General features: G+C 42.1%; 1 protein-coding gene across 8 annotated transcripts in view; it reads left to right on the forward strand.

Annotated features, from left to right (window-relative positions):
- Positions 1-21,367, forward strand: part of LOC147023910 (cadherin-7-like) — a 149,926-nt gene that overhangs the window by 108,278 nt on the left and 20,281 nt on the right. For all 8 annotated transcript variants that reach the window (XM_085889907.1, XM_085889899.1, XM_085889903.1 and 5 more), the window contains 2 exons: positions 910-1,029; positions 5,934-6,101. In XM_085889907.1, coding sequence (XP_085746033.1) covers positions 910-1,029; positions 5,934-6,101 — 288 coding nt within the window. The remainder of the gene's footprint in view (positions 1-909; positions 1,030-5,933; positions 6,102-21,367) is intronic.

Genomic DNA, 21,367 nt, shown 5'->3' on the forward strand with positions numbered 1-21,367 from the left:
CCTACTTGTCCCCCTCCTCCATGCTCCATCCACACTGTTTACTCTCTTTACTTTTCTATCCTTCTTAAACTTATTTCCCTCCACATTCCTTCCTCACCTCTTCATTCCTATCACCCATTGTTCCCACCCTCAACTCAATTTTACTTTTCTCATTTTAGACCTCTTCTCTGCTTCCATGCACACCCAATAAAAATAATACCTCTGGGCAAACGATAAAGTCTATTGTCGATCACTTTGAGGGGAGCCTTGGGTTACAAGTGCACTGTAAGTGAAGATCAAGGAGAATCTGCAATAACAAAATAAACTCATTCTGCCAACACTGAGAACATGCAGGAGAGAGCTTACCGTTTGCAGTATTTCATAAAAGATGACTCATTTGGGTAAGTTTGAAAAGTCTCCTTCGTGAGTCATAAACAAAACCAAGTGTCCATTTTGGAGGTTTCTCTCTCCACACCTCGGGCTATGGAATATGGCTTGGCTTCACACACCTTAGGTGGATTATGAGGAGTCTTTTTGACTTAGGCATAGATTGTAAAAAGGGAAATTGATAATGGAATCCTACTTTGTACACAGTGTTTTGCAATGAAAGTGGTATTTGATGGATAATTCGAAATTTACTTTTAATATATGACATAACTGTGTGTTTGGGAGTCAGCTATGAACTCATCACCATGGAAGCCAGGTTCACAAGAATGGCCTTCACTGGAGGGTTTAATACCCACACATAAATCAGACATCTGACGTGTGTGCGTGTTGGGATTATAATGCATGTGGGTGGATTTGAACCCAGATTAACCACACTAACTGATGAGATCTTGCTAACCCCATTGAAAAGCATTCAATATCATGTGATTTCATTTGACCTTCTGGTTCCTTACTTGATCTCTCACTGCACTCATTCCAAACTAGGTACTCTGGTGCTGCAGGTGAGCGCAACTGACGCGGATGACGCCTCGTATGGCAACAGTGCCCGTGTGGTGTACCGCATCCTGCAGGGTCAGCCGTACTTCTCCATCGACCCTCATTCGGGTGAGGTCATCTATCTATAATTCCAGCAGTGTGTGTGTGTGTGTGTGTGTGTGTGTGTGTGTGTGTGTGTGTGTGTGTGTGTGTGTGTGTGTGTGTGACCGCTGTTTCTCGACAACCTCTGGTCCGATCTAATTGAAACTTGCCAGGTATATTGCTGGGGACCTGAGGATGTGCCTGTTCAAGGTTTGATATTGATTGGACAAGTGCTTCCCAAGTTATGGCCATTTATTTACCAAACCAATGGCAAGACACGTTGTTGCATGGGCGTGGCCGATGGGGAAGGGAAGCACAGCCGCGTTCCCCATTACGGGTTACAACGTACGGGCTTCCGAAGAGTGATGACTTCGTGTATTCTAATAATTTCTCGATTTTTTATGCGCATTTATAGATAAACACAATTCTCCAAGTTATGATCGTTTTCATATTAGACGGTGCATAAATTTCGGTAATATCAGAGTGCTGGTATGCTCCGAACCAGGAAGTAATTTTTTTTTCTCTCTCTCGTCTCTTCTCTTTTTGTTTTTCCTTGCCACGACATTGCGAAAAGGTAAAATACTTTGGCGCTAATTGAATAATTGGGTATTAAAACTAAATTGCGAATAATCGTAACTGCGAATAATATCGAACTTCCGGGTCACACTCGTACGGGCACGTGAGAGCGAAGAAACGGCCTCGGTGGTTTATTTATTTATTTGTTATTATTTATTTATTTATTTATTTATTTTTTTTTACGGGCACCGACTAGTCATTTAAAGAACACATGAACCGACCTTGAAATCCATCAACCTGTGAGATTATTTGTGGCCATCTGTTTTCACGATATCTTTGGGAACTCTCACACGTGGCTCACCAAAATCATGCGTAAATCCACAATAAAAAACTGGTCCACCAGCATATAAACTTGTTGGACACAACCTTTCCATACCACAATGTTAATGGTACATCACTGGGTTTTTTTAGCTCACTTGGAACATCCCACCTATTCATTCCTATTACCCATTGCTCCCATTCTCAACTCAATTTTATTTAATTTATCAGTCCCCCCCCCCCCACCAACTCCAACTCTATAATATCCCCAAAATATGTATTTGCTTTTTTCTGCAAAACTACACACACAATTTCGACGAAACTTGACCACCGCCTTCATCACCTGTGATGTAAAAAAGTTTGTTCACAACATCAAAAAAAATTGGGGTCCAAGGGATTCTACTTGGGGGTTGCCCCCCAAAATATGTATTTACTTTCTTCTCCATTACATATTTTGTTGGTCATTCATGCCTCCCTGTCGTTCCCTGGTTACCTTATCCAGCCGCTACCAGGTGAGTGCCCAGGGGTATTGCATTGCCCCTATATTTTGTACACTGAACGGATCAGGATGTAATAAGACGCAAAAGGAACAGCAGAGAGGAGGCATGCAAAAGGAACAGTTCAGAGATGGGGGAAACACCAACAGCAGAGTTGAAGACCTAGATAGAGGAAGACTTGGACAAACAATGGGTGTGGGGAGGAATGGAGGGCAGGAGAGGATGCATAGGGTGGACATGATGGATGCAGAAGGAAACTCCAAGGAGGAAAAATTGGAAATTTGGAAGGAGGAGGGATTGGTGGGAGGGGGGGGGGTTCACAAGGGTAGAAAAGAATACCTGTAGGCAAATGATTTGCAAGGAGTTATTTGCAGTGGTCTAGGATTTGCAGTGCAAGGAGTGATCTAGGCAAATGATTTGCAAAAGTTAGACACCATCAGAATAAACTTGTTTTCGTTCCTGGAGGGACATTTGAAGAGCTTTCTTATAACCATCACTTAAGCTTGAGCGAGGTTTGAGTATTCTTCATGATATCTAAAGGTAACACACACACACACACACACACACACACACACACACACACACACACACACACACACACACACACACACACACACACACACACACACACACACACATACACACACACACACACACACACACACACACACACACACACACACTCACACGTCAGTTCTGCCAAAGCATTATCTTCGCTGGAGTTGCAATCCTGGATGGGTCACCACTCCGACACAGGAATTTTGAATTTTTTATGGACACAGTGGACACAGTGAAGGACACAGTGGGATCTTTAATATCCACCAACTAATGCTAGTAGATGGACGCCCAGTTTAACATCCATTTGTGGGATGGTGCACACACATTGATACCTCGCCCTGCCTGCGAAACACTAGGGTGAGAGTTTGTAGCTGAACTGAGATGCAAACACAATCTGGACAGCTCAGTGGCAAATGTGAACACCTCTGGGTTATCCTGCTGAACTAAAGGCACCTTAGTTTAAAAAAATATATAGGCACTCAAAGTCACTTGGTTAGCTTAATAAATGATGTACAAATGACAAATTGAAATTGCATGTTCAAGTCATGACATTTTAATGATAATTTGCTCGTGACTAATAAGCTCACAAACTTTCAAGAATAAGTCATCGAAATGAGGTGTACATTTGCACAGAGGTTAGAAAATGATGTGACAAATATTATGAATAGATAAGCTTTGGTTTTATCTGCCAATGTCACAATCACAAAGCTCTTCAAAGCAACTCCTTGTGGCTCTTGAGGAAACTTCTTGAAACATTTACCCATCAACAACTTTTTTCCCTTTCAAAAGGTGAACCTTCAACTTGGCAATCTGCTGTAAAATAACAATTTGACATCTTATGAGATGCAAAAGGGAGGCAATAGGCTCCAATCAATATGACCAGTCGCTCAGCCATGTTGATGGCCACTTGAGCAAAACTCTTGGGACCTCAAGTTTCAACAATCGATTTAGCAAATGCATTTTCATTCATTAATTCAGCCCACTGGGATGGCACACAATGGCCGACTCTTTGCGAAGGGCACATAGATCCTTCATATCCACAGCGAATGTTTACAGACATGACATGCAGCTTAATGTCCTTCTGAAGGGTGTCATACTCAACAATGCAATGCCCTGCCTGCAAAGCATGAGGATTATAGTTTGCAGTCAGTTCGAGAATTAAACCCAAGATTAGAGTTCTTGTAGGTGAGCATCTGCTATGTCTTAGGCTGTCTTTTCAGCTCAAGTTTACCAATCATTAGCCTGTGCAGTCTGCATTCCGTTAGTCAGGGCACTTGTTGCATGCTCTTCTGGAACAGAATTCTATACACACCTCTCAAAAACCCCATTTTCACTCGCTTTACTCAACGTCGACTTGCCTGTGGTTGACCTTGTTTAATGTTTTTCTTCCCTTGAAATGTTGACACAATGGTTCTTCTTCTGGACGCAGGTAAAGTTCTCCTATTTTCAGCACATTACAAAGTGACTCGTTCTTTGTCCATCATACACTCCTGCATTTTAATAACTCCAAATTATAACAATGCCTCACTGCCAAAATCAATCAAGATCAGGCAGTTGAGTGTCGAAGACATTCATCAACTTCTGCTCTAATATGATCTTGAAACATAGAGCCCAACAGCTCTATATCTTGAAACATAGAGCCCAAAAGAACATGATGTCATCATAGTCCTTTTCAATTGAATATTCCATTTGCTTCACAAAAAGGTCAGTATTTAACCTCTCCATTGGATCTCTCTGTTTCTCTTTCTCTTCCTCTCTCTCTCTCTCTCTCTCTCTCTCTCTCTCTCTCTCTCTCTCTCTCTCTCTCTCTCTCTCTCGCTCTCGCTCTCTGAATCTCTCTCTGAATCTCTCTCTCTTCTTCCTGGGCCCCTCACTGGTTGACCACCTCCAGTGGCCAATTATCTGGGTATAGCAGCAGCTTTTTGTCTCTGGTCACATGCTGGGTCAACCAAGCACCTCATCAAGACAGCTGTATTACTCGACCATAGGCGTAGTCAGGGTAGGAATTTGGGATTTGGACAGGGTGCCAGCAATAACTTGGCTACGTTCAACTTCCATCAACTATAATACTGGCAGATCGTCGCCAGCTTAACATCCATCCGAGGGTTAAAGATGTGATGAAAGAAGCTGACACATACTCTCCTCCTCGTGCCATTTTCCATTAATTTAGGACTGGCAGCTCGTAGAGCATAGACTCTTGGCCTAAGTCTTTCATGAACTGGCTGGTTTGGTCTGTCATTCGACAGAAGCTGGCAAGAATTTATAAATTAGTTCAAGGTTCCAGTGATAACTCACCTACTTTTCGTGAAAGACACCATTTGATCTTTAACGTCCAATAGGTAATGCTAGCAGACAGCTCAATGTCCATCTGAGTAACGGCGTACTTCGTGCTACAACACCCTGACTGTGAAGCACCAATCTGACAGTTTATACTCCACTAGGGAATTTAACCCAGATTAGACCGCTCAAAGCTAATTGTGATACACCTGCACCATCCTGCCACACTGAATGACGATGACACTAATATTGACAAATCAACTTTCCATCCAGTCATAATCACTCACAAATATCTCTTGCATTAAGGGCTCTCTTCCTTCAAAAAAGAAACTATAAGGGACTGAGGGATTTGTTTCTTTTTCATGATTTTCATCCCATGGTGTGCAGCACTGTCTTGTTGTCAAGGTATCCTTATAGGACCATTGCGCTTAAAGATACATTGGCTCCATAGTTTCTTTTTAAGGCCTTGAATATCGTTGAAAATGTGAATAATTGCACTGGTGTTATGCATTTGATTTAGTAACAAAGCAGAAATGAGCAGGTAAATCCCAATAATAACTGTTGGTTTTGCATTTCCACATTGCAATTATTTCCTTGGATGTAAAGTTTAACAGCCTGATAAGGGCCTCATATTTCACATTTGCTTTGACCATCCACTGGATCATTAAACCCAAATTCCACTCCAACTCTCCCACAGCTCACTCCCAAAGGTGCTTTTCCCCTAATGAATCACCCACATTTCTTCTCTCCACCTCCATCAACCAGGAGAGATCCGTACAGCGCTTCCGGACTTGGACCGTGAGGCTAGATCCAGCTTCCAGCTTGTCATCGAAGCCAAAGACATGGCGGGGCAGCGGGGTGGCTTGGCTGGGACAACCACAGTGACCATTTCTCTCGGAGACGTCAATGACAACCCACCGTCATTTCCACAACGTGAGCTCATCCACCACCCTACACCCATATGAGGGAATTGCAAGAAAACCATAGACACAGAAGAAAGCCATTTAGCCAATCATGTTTGTGTCATATCCACACCTCAGCACTTGCTTTTACTGCAGGTAGTTACAATTGTATAGCTAACCCCACGCAACAAATTTAGCGATGGCAATGGCACACAATGGCCTCCCTTTATTAAGTTATCACGGGATCTTTAACACAACTAAAAACTAGTTGGAATTGAAAGATCCATATTTAAAATAGCTTATGGGGAGGCTGTGAGCAATAAGACCTTGCTATCTTGCCAAAATAATCGCTAATGATGGACTCACCTCTGAGCTATCTAGACTGAATTAAAATCTTGGCCCAGATAAAAACTCTCATCCTGGTGTTTTTTTAGGCAGGGTGATTCATCAACATGTGTGCCATCTCTTGGATTGATGTTAAACCTGGTGGTCCATCCGCTCGCATTAGTTGGTGGACGTTAAAAATCCAACAGTATATTTTGTGAAGAGTAGGCAAACTATCGCAGGCATGCTGAAAATGACAAATTGCTGCTCTAACCTACAGGGGGCAATGCATCAGTGGAAACAGCCATCCCCTCCAACAAATTATGGCTCCTGCAGCCATGTGCTACAAATGAAAGAAGAAGAAGAATGAACTTGCTGATGGAATAAATGCATTGCTGTGTGTGGTAATGCAGGAGGAAGGATAGAAGCAAAAGATAATTCCAAATTTAGGCTGAGGATGGCCTCGAGGTGCACACACTTGCCTCCAAGCTGTCCAGTCTGTGTTCAAATGCCGACCCAGCTATAAACTGTCATCCTCGTGTTTCACAGGCAGGGTGATTCATCAATGTGTGTGCCGTCCCTTGGATAGAATTTAAACAGGCATCCCTTCAGCTGGCGTTTGTTAGTAGACGTTAAAGTTCCCACAGTGTCCTTCGTGAAAAGTAGGCAAGCTATCGCCGACACCATGAACAAATTACAAATTCCTATCCGAACCAACAGAGGGCATTGCATCAGCGGTACAGCTACACCCTCAGCCAATGATGCTACCCTGCAGCCTTGTGCTGCATAATGAATGAAGAAGAAGAATTACAGATTTATAGTCTTTCTTTTGAAGCAAACCATCATGAAACCCCAAATTGCAAATTGAGCATGAAACTGTGCTTGACGACACCATTGTGGAGAGATGAGTCCATAACTGTTCAACTTTGTTTTAAGGAGAGCTCCAAGCCATGAGGGTGCAGTGCCCAGGTGTCGAAATTCTCAGAGTTGCAAGATGAAAAGATAATGCTGATTGGTCGAGAGGTGTAAATGGAGCATTAAACGACAAAATCGTTGTAATTACAGCAAGGGACAAAGCCAGAAAAAGGGAATGTTTAAAAGTAATAAACAATAGGCATTTCACCTGATTTTGTGAATCTCATGAAAATAGTTCCATAATGAAGTATACTTAAATATATGAATCCATAATCTCTATCTTCTCCAATCTCATCTCTATCTCCAGTTGGCAAACAAGTACATTTGTTATAATTTATCAAACATGCTTCCTTCACTTGGATTCATCTACCAGGATGAAATGGCAAATTGTTTGGCAGCGATTGCCTCTCCTCATGATCGTCGATGTTTGCCAGAAAGACAAGCTGAAAACTGCAGGTGCAAAGGGATAAAGCGAGGCAGCCAGGCTGCCATGTGTTTTATCTTTTTGGCACCATTTGCTTGCTTTGTGTTGAACAGACAATACTCATGTATATGTATATACTGTGGCATGCATGCGGCGTGCGGACCTTTGCTTGCCCACCCCGTACACTTTGGGCATAGTCCCAGGATAGCCGAACGGTGACTGGTCAAATTTGTAACCATGTGTAGGAAATTGAAAACCCTGCTCTTTTACAACTTTCTCTGGATTTTGGATGTGGTTGAGAGTGGATTTTGAATTAGAAGGAATGGTAATCATAAAAAGGAGGTGGAGCAGGTGGTAGATGGGTAAACTCTGTCTTGCAAAGTTCCGTAAGGCTTAACTATTTGCTTGAAACTGCCTGACCTGTATAACCACAAGCTCCACCAACATGAAGCTGCAACACAAACTCAATGGCGGTTCCTTATCACATGGGTACCATAACCTCCCCCTTCCCCTACTCCTTCCCACTCTCTTCCATGCATGTAACAGCATGCGCACGCACACACACACACACACACACACACACACACACACACACACACACACACACACACACACACACACACACACACACACACACACACACACACACACACTCACACACACACTTGTACAGTATTGGCTATTCCTGAAATATAATATAATTTGAAGGATTGCTGTAAATGATATTAACCTCAATGCTTAGTTACCTTATCGAAAGTAAGAACCTTAACCTGTAAGCAAATGAATGGTTTCCCGAGCATACGGATCTGGGCTGGGCACCGTTCTTCCTTGAGGTTTCGATCCTTTCTGCCCAGGACCTCTCCAAACAGCGGATCCACAATCTTGGTCATGGATCCACATCAGTAGATTCACAACCTCAGTTGCATCCATGCAGTTCGTCAATCCATCAATGCAACTTCACCAATCAGACTTCACTGACCTGAGGATTTTATGTATTATCACAGAGTGACAACTCCCATCACACATTCCATTATATGATAATACATTAAATCCTGCACATATTACATTAAATACATGTCCACCAACCAGCACGGTCGCCACACTCACCTCTGAATCAAACTGTAATATTCAAACGGTTATTTATAAATGTTTTTTTTCCCGGCTTTCTTGTCTCCCAGCAACCACTGAAGCAGGTATTAATGGTTTCCATGTCATAAATATATACATACATACATGTATATATATATGTATATTAAAAAAGTATATATATATATATATATATATATATATATATATATATATATATATATATATATATATATATATATATTCGACCCCACCTGGTATTAATTCCACAGCCAAGTGGGATGTGAACTCCAGAACATACATACATACATATATACATATACACACACACACACACACACACACACACACACACACACACACACACACACACACACACACACACACACACACACACACACACACACACACACACACACATAAATATTGACATATATATATATATATATATATATATATATATATATATATATATATATATATATATATATATATATGTTGCCCGGAACGTCGTTAAGAGGCGCATGACTGTATATATATATATATATATATATATATATATATATATATATATATATATATATATATATATATATATATATATATATATATATATATATAAATATATATATATATATTGTTCCGGCTGTGGAAATTCGCATTACACCATGAAGGGCCCTGAGGTGAGATATCTCTGTAAGTACATGTGTAGTTAGCCCAAACCCATTGTATAGAGGGAATTTATGTGATCCATCCGGGCTGCGACGCTTTGAGTTAGCCATTTTTCTGTTCTATCTTTTATTTCAAACAAACAGCATCTCAACAACCACGCCATCCCCACCACAGCGCCAACCACACTACAACGACGCCATGTCCACCACCTACGCTACCACATCATCGCTTCTACAACCATTCGCAAACACCACCACCTTCGCCTTTACCTTCACAACTTCATCCCACATCATCGTTTCTACGGCCATTCCCAAACACCACCAGTCAACACCAAACGCCGTGTTCCCGGAGCCGTTCGGCCGTGGAGGCCGAACGCGTCGATCCGCGGATCAGGAATGCTTCACGCCCACTTCTCCTCGTCCAATAGGCAAGCGCGATGCGGCTTGGCTCCGCCTCCAGGCGCGTGTAGGTGAATTCCGTATATGACAGTCTATGCAAATTGTAGGATCAGGGGAGGTTCACGCCCATTTTTGCCCAACCAATGGCTGACCGGGGGGGGGGGGGCGGTGTGGCCCCGCCTCCAATCGCGTTCTGATCCGGGAATTTGCATATCGGCGCCTCCTGAGAGCGAGAAAGATGCGAGCGGAAGGCGACTCGGGGAGTTAGTTGTGAGAGAAGCATTGAGCGTTGGTGAGCGGAGTTGAGAGTTGAGCTGGAAGAAGGGGAGTGCGCGCGGTGGAGCTGCAGGCTGCGGGTCGGGGCAAGGGAGCTCGGGTCCGAGGCAAGAAGGACGGCGTTCGGCGACGAGGTTGCGGTGTGGAGGATCGCTCGTCTCGTCGTGGGACCCAAGCCAGCCAGCCACTCCCCTTCCCCAGGGCATCAACAATTTCCCCTTCCCCCTCGCTGAGATAGTGCAAAGGGGGCCCCGTTCCTCCCCCACCACAAACGTGGTGCCAACGAGCATGCCAGGGGCACGGAGTCGCGGCACAGCGGCGCGGACATTTTGCGGCTTGCCCGCCAACGTGTCATGAGGACGCGGGTAAGACCTCCCCGGTCTCGCGGACCTGGCCGCTCCTCTAGGTCCCAAGCACATTTGACCTATGGGCCTGTCTGCCTCCTTGTCTGTGAGGGTGGCTTCCTTCTTCTGCTTTTGTGTAAATGTGTGTTGGCGCCGTCTGTGAAGTAAAACTGTTAAGTGTTGCCGTGTGTACGCGTTAGGTCGGTGTGAACTGTTTTCTTCTTGCCTTTGCTTTTTGTGTATTCTGTATGGCTGTATATACGTGCTTTCCGTGTGTCACGTGAATAAAATGCTTGCTTGTTGAACTGTGCCCGTTTCGCTTTGTCTTTTCTCTATTTGAATCTCCATCTTGCATCACGTAAGGGGTTCGTAAGTGGGTTCAACATCCCGGTAATTAATCCGAACCGTCCGGGTCGACGGATATATATATACGGATATATATATATATATATATATATATATATATATATATATATATATATATATATATATATATATATATATATATACAGATATATATATATATAGATATATATATATATATATATATATATATATATATATATATATATATATATATATATATATATATATATATATATATATACACACAGGGTGAGTCAAAAGTAGCGCCCGATTTCTGTTTTTTTGGCTGTCAGATTCTTTCTGGGAAGTCATGTTGTTAATAATTGTCTTGCAGATTATTAATTTTCGTAATTTATTTATTTTTCATTTTGTTTTGCAGATTATTGCTGCGAGTTTGGAAATTTACTTAATTTGCACCAAATTGAACCGTGAATTACCTTTCAATGAATCAACGCATTGCGGCCGTGAAACATTACTACAAATGTAATGAACAACCAACGATGGCGGCAGGCCGTTTGGCACAGGAATTCGATATTAACCCACCTCAGGGAAGAAACATACGATTGATTGTCGAGAAATTTGAAGCAACAGGGTCAGTAGCCACTGTAAAGAAGTCCGGTCGTCCAAAAACGGCAACGAATGCAGCTAAGGCTGAAGAAGCCATCAGAAGACTGGAACAAAGTCTGCAAAAGTCAACTCGCCGTTTATCTGCAGAGTTGGAAGTGAACCAATCAAGTGTTATCCGTATCCTTCACCAGAAAAAATGGAAACTTTACATTCCACGCTTACTGCATGCCCTTCACGATGGAGATGACGACCGCCGTCTTCAATTTTGCGAAGAGTTCTTGGCGAAACTTCATGAAGAGGAAACAATGCTAGACAACATCTGGTGGTCAGATGAGGCATGTTTTAAGCTTAATGGCACAATTAGCAGACACAATTGTGTCTACTGGGCTGTGAATAACACAATAGTGACAGTTGAGAAGGAGGTAAAAATTACCTGAAGTGACAGTTTGGGCAGCCATATCTCCATTAGGTATAATTGGACCCTTTTTCTTTGAGGGATCTGTCACTGCAGAAATTTACCTGGATATGCTGCAAACCTTCTTTTGGCCCAGGGTACAAGATCAGGACTGTTATTTCCAGCATGATGGAGCTCCACCTCATTATGGACGTTATGTTCGTCAGTGGCTTGATGAAAACTTTCCCAGAAAGTGGATCGGCTGCCGCGATCCGATCGAGTGGCCGGCATGCTCCCCAGACCTTACACCTCCAGATTTCTTTCTTTGGGGGCTCATTGAAGACCTTGTTTATCGTGAAAAGCCTCGTACCATTCAGGAATTGAAGGCTGAAAATCACTGCAAAGTTTGAGGAAATTGATATCGAACTCTGCAGACGTGTGTGCCGCTCTGTGCCTGCTCGGCTGCAATTGTGCATCGATCACAAGGGAGGGCACTTTGAAAATTGCAAGTAAAACAGCTTGGTAGAGTTCCATAATATTTTTTTCTTGAATAAATGGTGTCAAAAAGGGAGATATAAATGAATGAAAACATGTCATTCATTTATATCTACCTTTTTAACCTCCGCCATCGAAGATGGACGGAGGTTACTGTTTTCACCCCTGTCTGTTTGTTTGTCACTTACGAAATCTAATGATTTCGTAAGTATATTGATGACTTCCGTTTCTGTTTGTTTGTGTGTTTGTTTGTTTGTAGGCACGATAACTCGAGAACGGAAGAAGCTACCAATGTCAAATTACACCACATGATTCAGGAGGGTGATGGCTAGTGCTGATTAGATTTTGGTCAAAATCGGTCAAAGGTCAAGGTCACAGTGAGGTCAAATATTCGATTTTTGATGGTTTGTTACAGATAACTCGAGAACGGAAGAAGCTACCAATGTCAACTTATACCACGTGATTCAGGAGGGTGGTGGCTTGCGCTGATTAGATTTTGGTCAAAATCGGTCAAAGGTCAAGGTCACAGTGAGGTCAAACATCCAAAACATTCGATTTTTGATGGTTTGGTACAGAATCATCGTAGAAACTTCTGGTTTGCGTCGCTACCTTCTCCAGAGATAGCTTTTATTAGACAAGGTCAGAGGTCAAGTTGACGATTTCGTAAGTACCAGTCTATGACTGCTTGTTTGTTTGTTTGTTTGTGAACAGTATTACGGAAAAATTCCTGGACGGATTTCGACGAAACTTGGTGGGGAGATTCGGTATGGTCCAAGGATCATGCCATTACATTTTGGACTTGGTCCAAAATCCAATATGGCCGCTATGGCGGCCATTTTGAAAAAATATTTGAATTTTTGTTTTTGCATTTCTCCATGTTTTAAGTGATTTCCAACCAAAAAAAAAAAATTTGTTGGAGAAAAAAAAACAAAATTTTGCACCTTTTTTTCAAAAAAATTTCGATTTTATTTGAAAAAGATTAGAATTGTTTTTTTTGCATTTCTACATGTTTTAAGTGATTTCCAACCCCCCCTCCCCCAAAAAAATTTGTTAGAGAAAAAAAAAACATTTTGCACCTTTTTTTTAAATAAAATTTCGATTTTCTTTTTTTGGCATTTCTACATATGCGTCGATCTAGTTTTGTTTATTCAATCGTGGTTCAGTAGAGTCTGATCTGTTTGGACCTACAATGAATAGAATATCAGGTTCACTTAAGTGGCCCAGCAGTATTGGCAGCGGAGGTTTTGCACTCTACTGAGTGCTCCCCGTCTAGTTGTACACTGTAATACAAATGGCAAACAATCAACTGACAGAAATTGGGCGCTACTTCTGACTCACTATATATATATATATATATATATATATATATATATATATATATATATATATATATATATATATATATATATATATATATATATATATATATATATATATATATCCTGGTGTTGGCGCAGTGGTTAGGGCAGCGGTTTGGGATCCAAAAGGTCCTGAGTTCAAGCCCCAATGGGCCACTGAATTAATACACCAGGGGGTTGACTCAGCCTGTCATCCTTCCGAGGTCGGTGAAATGAGTACCAGTGTACTGGGCCGGTGTATACCCCGGTTAAAATAGGTGTACCATATCCCTGTGTCGTTAGAGGCGACCAGGGTTGCGTCAGGAAGGGCATCCGGCGTAAAACATGTGCCAAATCACTATGCGGATCATACGGATGATCCGCTGTGGCGACCCCGAATGGGAGCAGCCGAAATAATAATAATAAGAAGATATATATATATATATATATATATATATATATATATATATATATATATATATATGTATATATATATATATATATATATGTACTTATCAACAATTTGCTTGAAAATGCCTCACCTGCATAACCACAAGCTCGACCAACATGAAGCTACGACACACACACACACACACACACACACACACACACACACACACACACACACACACACACACACACACACACACACACACACACACACACACAGTCAACCGACAAAGCTAACATGAAGACCAAGGAGCAATCCAAAGAAGTCAGACATAAACTGGTGGAGAAGCACCGTTCAGGAGAGGGTTTTAAGAAGATTTCAAAGTCACTCATTATCCCTTTGAGTTTGGTGAAACCCATCATTAAGAAGTGGAAAGCGTATCATACCAACCAGTCTCTACCCAGATCAGGTTGCCCATCCAAACTCAGCAGCCGCACAAACAGAAAACTGGTAAGGGATGTCACTGTAAATCCAACAATGACTTTGAAAGATCTGCAAGGCTTTGTGTCTGAAATGGGGTCAGCATTCATCAATAACGAATATCCTGTTCCCTCCACAAAGCTGGCCTCAATGGACAGGTGACAAGAAAGAAGCCATTACTGAAAAATATGCATCTAAAAGCTCATATGGAGTTTGCAAAAAGCATCTTAATTATACTGCAGGCTTGTCGAGAAACGTTTTGTGGTTGAACAAGACAAACATTAAACGTTTTGGTCTAAATTCAAAGCGTTATATCTGGTGCAAGCCGAACACTGCACATCACTCGGTCAACACCATTCCTACTGCCAAGCATGGTGGTGGCAGCATCATGTTATGGGGTTCTTTTACATCAGCAGTGATGGGAAAACTTGTCGGGATAGAAGGGACAATGGACAGTGCAAAGTACAGGAGAATGCTTGATGAAAACCTGCTTGAGTCAGCCATGAATCTGAAACTGGGTAGGAGATTCACATTTCAGCAGATTTCACATTTTTGTTTTTTTTCCAAAATGTTTGGCCTTTCTGCCTCTTCAACGTTCTCCAATCCCCCTCGCTTCAAAAAACAAAACAAAAAACTTTCACTCCAAAGGACGATGTTATTCTTCCTTCTACTAGTACTTCCTGTACATCTTCTCTTTTTCCTCTATCATTTTTGTTATACCTTCATTGTAGATAATGCTTCTTCCTTTAAAGCTAAGCTTTTAAAACATATTAAAATGCTTCATTTTCCTTATTTCTCTGGCATGAGCACCCCACGTTTTCTTCTTCATCACGATGTATTCTTCCTCTTCTTCTTCTTCATCTTCTTCACAAGGAAGCTTTTACAAACCTGTCTCTTGTCTCTTACCAAAGCGCTTGGTCTGTCATCCATCCTCCGGTTCCTTCAGCATGACCGTTCTTAAGTGCCTTAAACAACAATTCCTTCCACCCATCCCATCATATTTATCTCAGAATGTTAAATATGGAAAACTTGAGAAGTCCAGTTTGCAGAGTTTGTCTGCACACAACAATTAAATCCCCTTTATGTTCATTTACATTACATTCAAACCCCTCCGTGTCAGTACTCTCCCCCACATCTCCTATAAGCCCATGCCCTTACAGCCCCACCACTTCTACGTGGCCCCCTCTTCAGCATCCCTCCACTTCATGTCCCCTCTTTCAGCATTCCCCTCACTCTCTCCAATTTTCCACCTCACACCACCCTTTCCAAGCTTTCCCCTCACCCACCTCTTAACCCACCCTTCAATATTTCCCCCTCTTGCTTTCCCCATCGTCCTGCCCCTCTCAGCTTCTCCTTCATCCTGCTCCTCCCATTTTCCCCCTCTTGTTTTCCCCATCATCCTGCCCCTCTCAGCTTCCCCTTCATCCTGCTCCTCCCAGCTTCCCCCGCACGACTTCCCCCTTGTCCCCCCCCTCTGGGCTTTCCCTTCGCCCCACCCCTCCAATCTTCCCCACATCCTGCCCCCCCCCACATCTTTCTCCTCATCCCGCCCCATCCCAACTTCTCCTCCACTCCACACCTTCCCAGTGACCTCCCCCCGTCCTCACCCTCTGAGCCTCCCACCTGTCCTGCACCCTCCTCACAACATCACTCCCCTTGCTCCTCATTGTGTGGACCTCAAACATCCGAGGCCTCTGCTCCAACCTGACAGAACACTCAATCCAGGCCATTTCTCACTCTCCGTGCACTGCTCTTACACTTCCCAAACCCCAGGAGTACCTTTGGCTGGGGTTTCCCTTCTGCTCCCACCTTTTGTTTGTCTGTGTGTTGTACCATCCTTCAAACAGTGATGACTCCATATATATATATATATATATATATATATATATATATATATATATATACATATATATATATATATATATATATATATATATATATATATATATATATATATATCTCTCTCTCTCTCTCTCTCTCTCTCTCTCTCTCTCTCTCTCTCTCTCTCTCTCTCTCTCTCTCTCTCTCTCTCTCTCTCTCTCTCTCTCAGACAAATATGACCAACTTTTAACCACTCATCTCAACTCTCTCTCTTCCTCGTATGTGGAGATTTCATTTGTCACAATGCAAGTTGGCTTTATGTTTGGCACCTCTCTCACCGGCCATGGCACTTCGGCAAAGGACTTGAACTGTGACTCCATGAGACTGACTCGATCTGTGAACTTTGTTCCAATGGCAAATCCTCTCTTCTGGACTTGGTGATGACAAACTCCCCACAAATGTCTCCTGATCTTCCTCTGCTCCAATTGGTTCATCTGATCATGTGCTTGGGAAAGTAAACCTCTCCATCGCTATTCTCAGAGATCTGCCTCAATGCCGGCGAGTCTGGAAGTTCAATCAAGCAGATTGGCAGGGACTGCAAGCAGCCATCTCTTTTTGGGACTGGTCTCCTATAACTACACCTGATGTTAACACAGCCTGGGAATTCTTCCACAGAAACCTGCTCTCTCTTATGCACCCATTTTCCCCATCTCTTCTTCAGTTATCCTACCCTTCTTCCTTCCCATGGTACACTGAATCCTGTGGTGTTCCCCCTGATGATCTTGGTGCACTGAATCCTGTGGTGTTCCCCCTGTTGGTCGTCTTCGCTATATCTTCCCCTGTCGATCTGCCATGCATGATGCATGGGGTTGCGACAGCATACCTCTTCACAAACTTCATCTGAGTCACAGTATCTCATAACTGCTAACGGTGGTACATCATTTATATCCACACTCTCATCAAGCATGACACTAAATACCACTGCATATTTTAATGCCACCACCTGCCATTTTGCTAATGCGTCTCTCCACTGATCCGGCAGACACAGGTACGTCTTTAAATCTGGAGATGATTGTGTCTTTTTTGGGCAAACCTTTGAACAAAACATCTGAACAACTGAGAAAAGTCTCCTATATATTCCCTGTCTGTAAATGGCTTTCCATGTTTAGTACATTCACTCTATGGCTTGATCTTTACTGACACAGTCGTTAGTAAAGACACTGCTTTGCTTTCCGTCCCTCACTATGTCCCATTTGATTGATTCAGTCTTGTCTGCCTCATCCTTGAAGTGTTTCTCTTGCTTTGTCTGAAAATGTCGTTGGATACTTGATGTGCAGAAAACAATGCTCACAACATCAATTACAAACAGCACAGTCTTTATGTTGAACAAATCTGTATTTGTATCTCCAAGAGGGCTTAAATGAGTGAACATCTATTTTTGCTTTCTTAGAAACTGCCATTTTGTCCAAAAAGAAAAACGTCATCAGTGATACTTATCGTGAGATTTACTGTGAATCAAGACTGGCTGGCCCCGAAAAACATAATGATGTAGTAAATAAACCAATTGAATCGTTTTTTTCTCCATCAGAGCTTTCTTTGGGTGGCATAATTGAGACTAACTCTAAATCCAACAGCTCTTGTTTTATTTTTTATTTTAGAAATTGACAGAGCAGTCAAGCATAGTTTTTAATCGGGTTTATTTTTCAACTTAGTTTCTTCACCGTTAATTCGACTTTTATTGCACATGCCACTCAAAATCATCTTGCATGCCACTCACGGCATGAGTGCCATACATTGCTGACCCTTGGTCTAGCTCTTCCACAAGCTTTGACTGGATACAAAACAAACAAAACTAGAACTACGTTGTCGATGGCACAACATCGCATATTCCCACTCATACTGCTTTGTCCCATTAACGCTTGGTGAAATTTTATCTTGCAAAATGGATTGACTATTCTTTTCTATTTGATGTGCTTTATGACCAAAGACTTACTATGTTTACTAAATCAGAAGTCATTGCAAGCATGTCAACATTTCATGAAACATTAATTTAACACTGTCCAGCAATATAGAACTGTGCATCAATTTAATCATAGGAATGAACTGTGTATAATATTAATTATAATTATTCAGAATAAATTAGATCAATACAGTAAAACCTGTGACTGTTTATCACTCATGGGGGCCACATAAGTAAGTTCTTTATAAAATAATTTACCATGTACAATGGTAAATACACTTTTAAAAAATCAGCCCCCATGACCCCACCCCCTCTGGCCCGGCCGCTAGGGGTCATATCAAAATTCCGACAGTGTTGTGCACTTCCCCATACATGTATCTACTATGTCCCAAAGTTTCAAGTTCCTATCTCAAACGGTGTAGGAGTTGCTATTTTGACCCCCTATCCGCTAAGCACCCCCTGCCCCCCAAGCACCCTTTGATCATCATGTGTTTTAAAAAATATGTTGTTAAATGTATAACTCATGAATATGTTTGATTAAAAAAGCGATGACAATTTTTTTTTAATCGACCGCCATGACCCCAACCCCACTGGCCCGGCCCCTAGGTGTCATTTCAAAAATCCAAAATTGTTGTGCACTTCCCCATACATATATCTAATATGTCCCAAAGTTTCAAGTTCCTATTTCAAATGGTGTAGGAGGAGTTACAGGGTAAGAAAGACGGACGGACGGACGGACGGACGGACGGACGGACGGCGGAGACAATCACAATATTTCCGCTTTTCTTTGAAAGCGCGGGAATAAAAAATAGAATCAACACTACGTAGAGTGTGTACCTCTGCCAGCCTGAACCGTTTACATTTTGTATTTCACTCATAGGCTGGATCTGCATCCGGATTTTAACCAAATTCGAATTAGCTTGTTCTTGTCAACTACCCATTCATCCACCATTTTTTTGGCCAAATCTATCCAAAACTTTTTGAAATATCATGCTACATATACAGTATATCGTTTTTGGCCAAATCTCTCAATGCTGAAGAATCGCTTTAAAAATTCTCATATCTGGATCCGGATCTTCACCAAAATATAATAAACTTGTCCTAGTCACACACCCAACCTGTCAAGTCTGTTGTTGGCTTAATGATTTAGGTGGTTGGCTTAAGAACCTCGGGTCTTGAGTTGAAGCCCCTGTCAGGCTGTTGAATTAACACCGAGTAGGGTTGACGCATTCTGTCATCCCTCCGACATTAATAAAATGAGTACCATCTTACTGGTAGTAGGGGCATTGCATAATCGGCACAGCTGTGCCCCCAGAAAATGATGTAGCCAAGCATCCAGAGGCTGCATATGAATAAATAAAATAAATAAACGCAACCTCTTCACCAAGTTTTATCTGAATCTGTCCATAACTTTTTGAGATATCCTGCTCACAGACAAACAGGGGTGAATCCATACATGTGGCCTGGATTGTTGCTATTGTGGTGATTGTTGCTAGTGTGGAGTCATCCATTACTAATCTTCTGGCAGAGGAGAAGAGCAGTATCAAAAGCCTCGTGTCTCATACCATTGGGGGCTTCTTATACATGAGCAAACCCAAACCTAATCTCTCAGTGCTTGAATTGAAGTTATGAAAAGTCTGAGAAATAGGAATGATTTCATCTTTGCACCAGCAAACAATGGCATTGCAGTAGCAATAATAGACAAGGAGGCATGGTAAAATCATATCACTGCTGGAGGGTGGTAAAACGTATCAAAAATTACCTGATGACCCCACACTGAAACAACAACAATCCTTGAACACAAGATTGTCCACGCTAAAACGAGCAGGCAGGATGAGCAACCAGGATTACAGTTGGCTCAAATGCAACAACGGTTCAGCATCCAGATTATATGGTCTTCCCAAGATCCTCAAAGAGAATGTCCCTCTGAGACCGATTGTGTCTTTTGTTAATGCTCCGTCATACGGACTCTCTGGCTTCTTTGCACACATCATTGGCAGGCTTGTAGAGAAGACTGATAAAACAGCCAAGAGCAATGGTGAATTTGTTAAGAGGATAGGAAAGGTTAAAGTCCAACAATATGAGACCATGGTATCTTTTGATGTGGTTTCACTCTTCACTAATATCCCACTTGATCTGGCAGTGAGTACCACGCTTGTGTTCGGTTGAAACATTCTTGCGATTGGAAAATGGCGTGTCAGAACAGCCAATTAACACCTGAGGATGTTGCCAGCATGCTGAAGATTTTGCCAGCCTGCTGAAGATGTCGAAATAGCATGACTTTCACCTGTGACCATACACATGATCGACAAATATTTGACACAGCTATGGATTCACCGGTCTCTGCTTTGTGACTAACTTGGTGATGGAGGAACTTGAAGAAAAGATATTCGAGTCTCATGAGAATTGGCTTCCACGCTATTGGAACAGGTACATGGATGATACTTTTGCAATTGTGCATATCGACATGGTAGATCATCTTATAAGACAATTGACTGTGTATTTTCCAGTATTCGCTTTAAAAATATTGAAAAAGAAAGCAAATTGGCCTTTCTGAATGCGGCGGTTGACCGGAAGCCTGATGGCTACCAAAAGACGTCTGTTTACAGGAAACCAACCACACCAACAGATTGCTGGATTTTAATTCCTGCAACCCAATCACCCCAAAACGCAGTGCAGCACGTGCCTTGGCAGTGGGGATCTGGACTGTCATCTTCAAAAGCCAATGCAATGAAAGAAATTAGATTAGTTAGAGGAGTCCTGCTAAAAAAATTAGTATATCAAAGGGATACTCCATGCTCTGAAAATACCAAAATGGACAGAATGGAAAGAGCCAGACATGCTTGGGCACTGTGTTCTACCATCTGACCTAGGCCTTTCCAAAAGGATTGGCAAGATAGTAGGCAGCAGACGGTTTGGTATAGCCTACATACCTCTACACACCATTTGTAATGTCATTTCAAAATTAAAGGACTCAATATCAACTGGTGACAAATCTAGAGTAGTTTACCATTTGGAATGCAGACTGTGACCAATTATGATACAAT

This window comes from Eptatretus burgeri, chromosome 7 (assembly GCF_056783735.1).
Source record: "Eptatretus burgeri isolate ZD-2024b chromosome 7, Ebu_testis_v1, whole genome shotgun sequence".
NCBI classification, from domain to species: domain Eukaryota; kingdom Metazoa; phylum Chordata; class Myxini; order Myxiniformes; family Myxinidae; genus Eptatretus; species Eptatretus burgeri.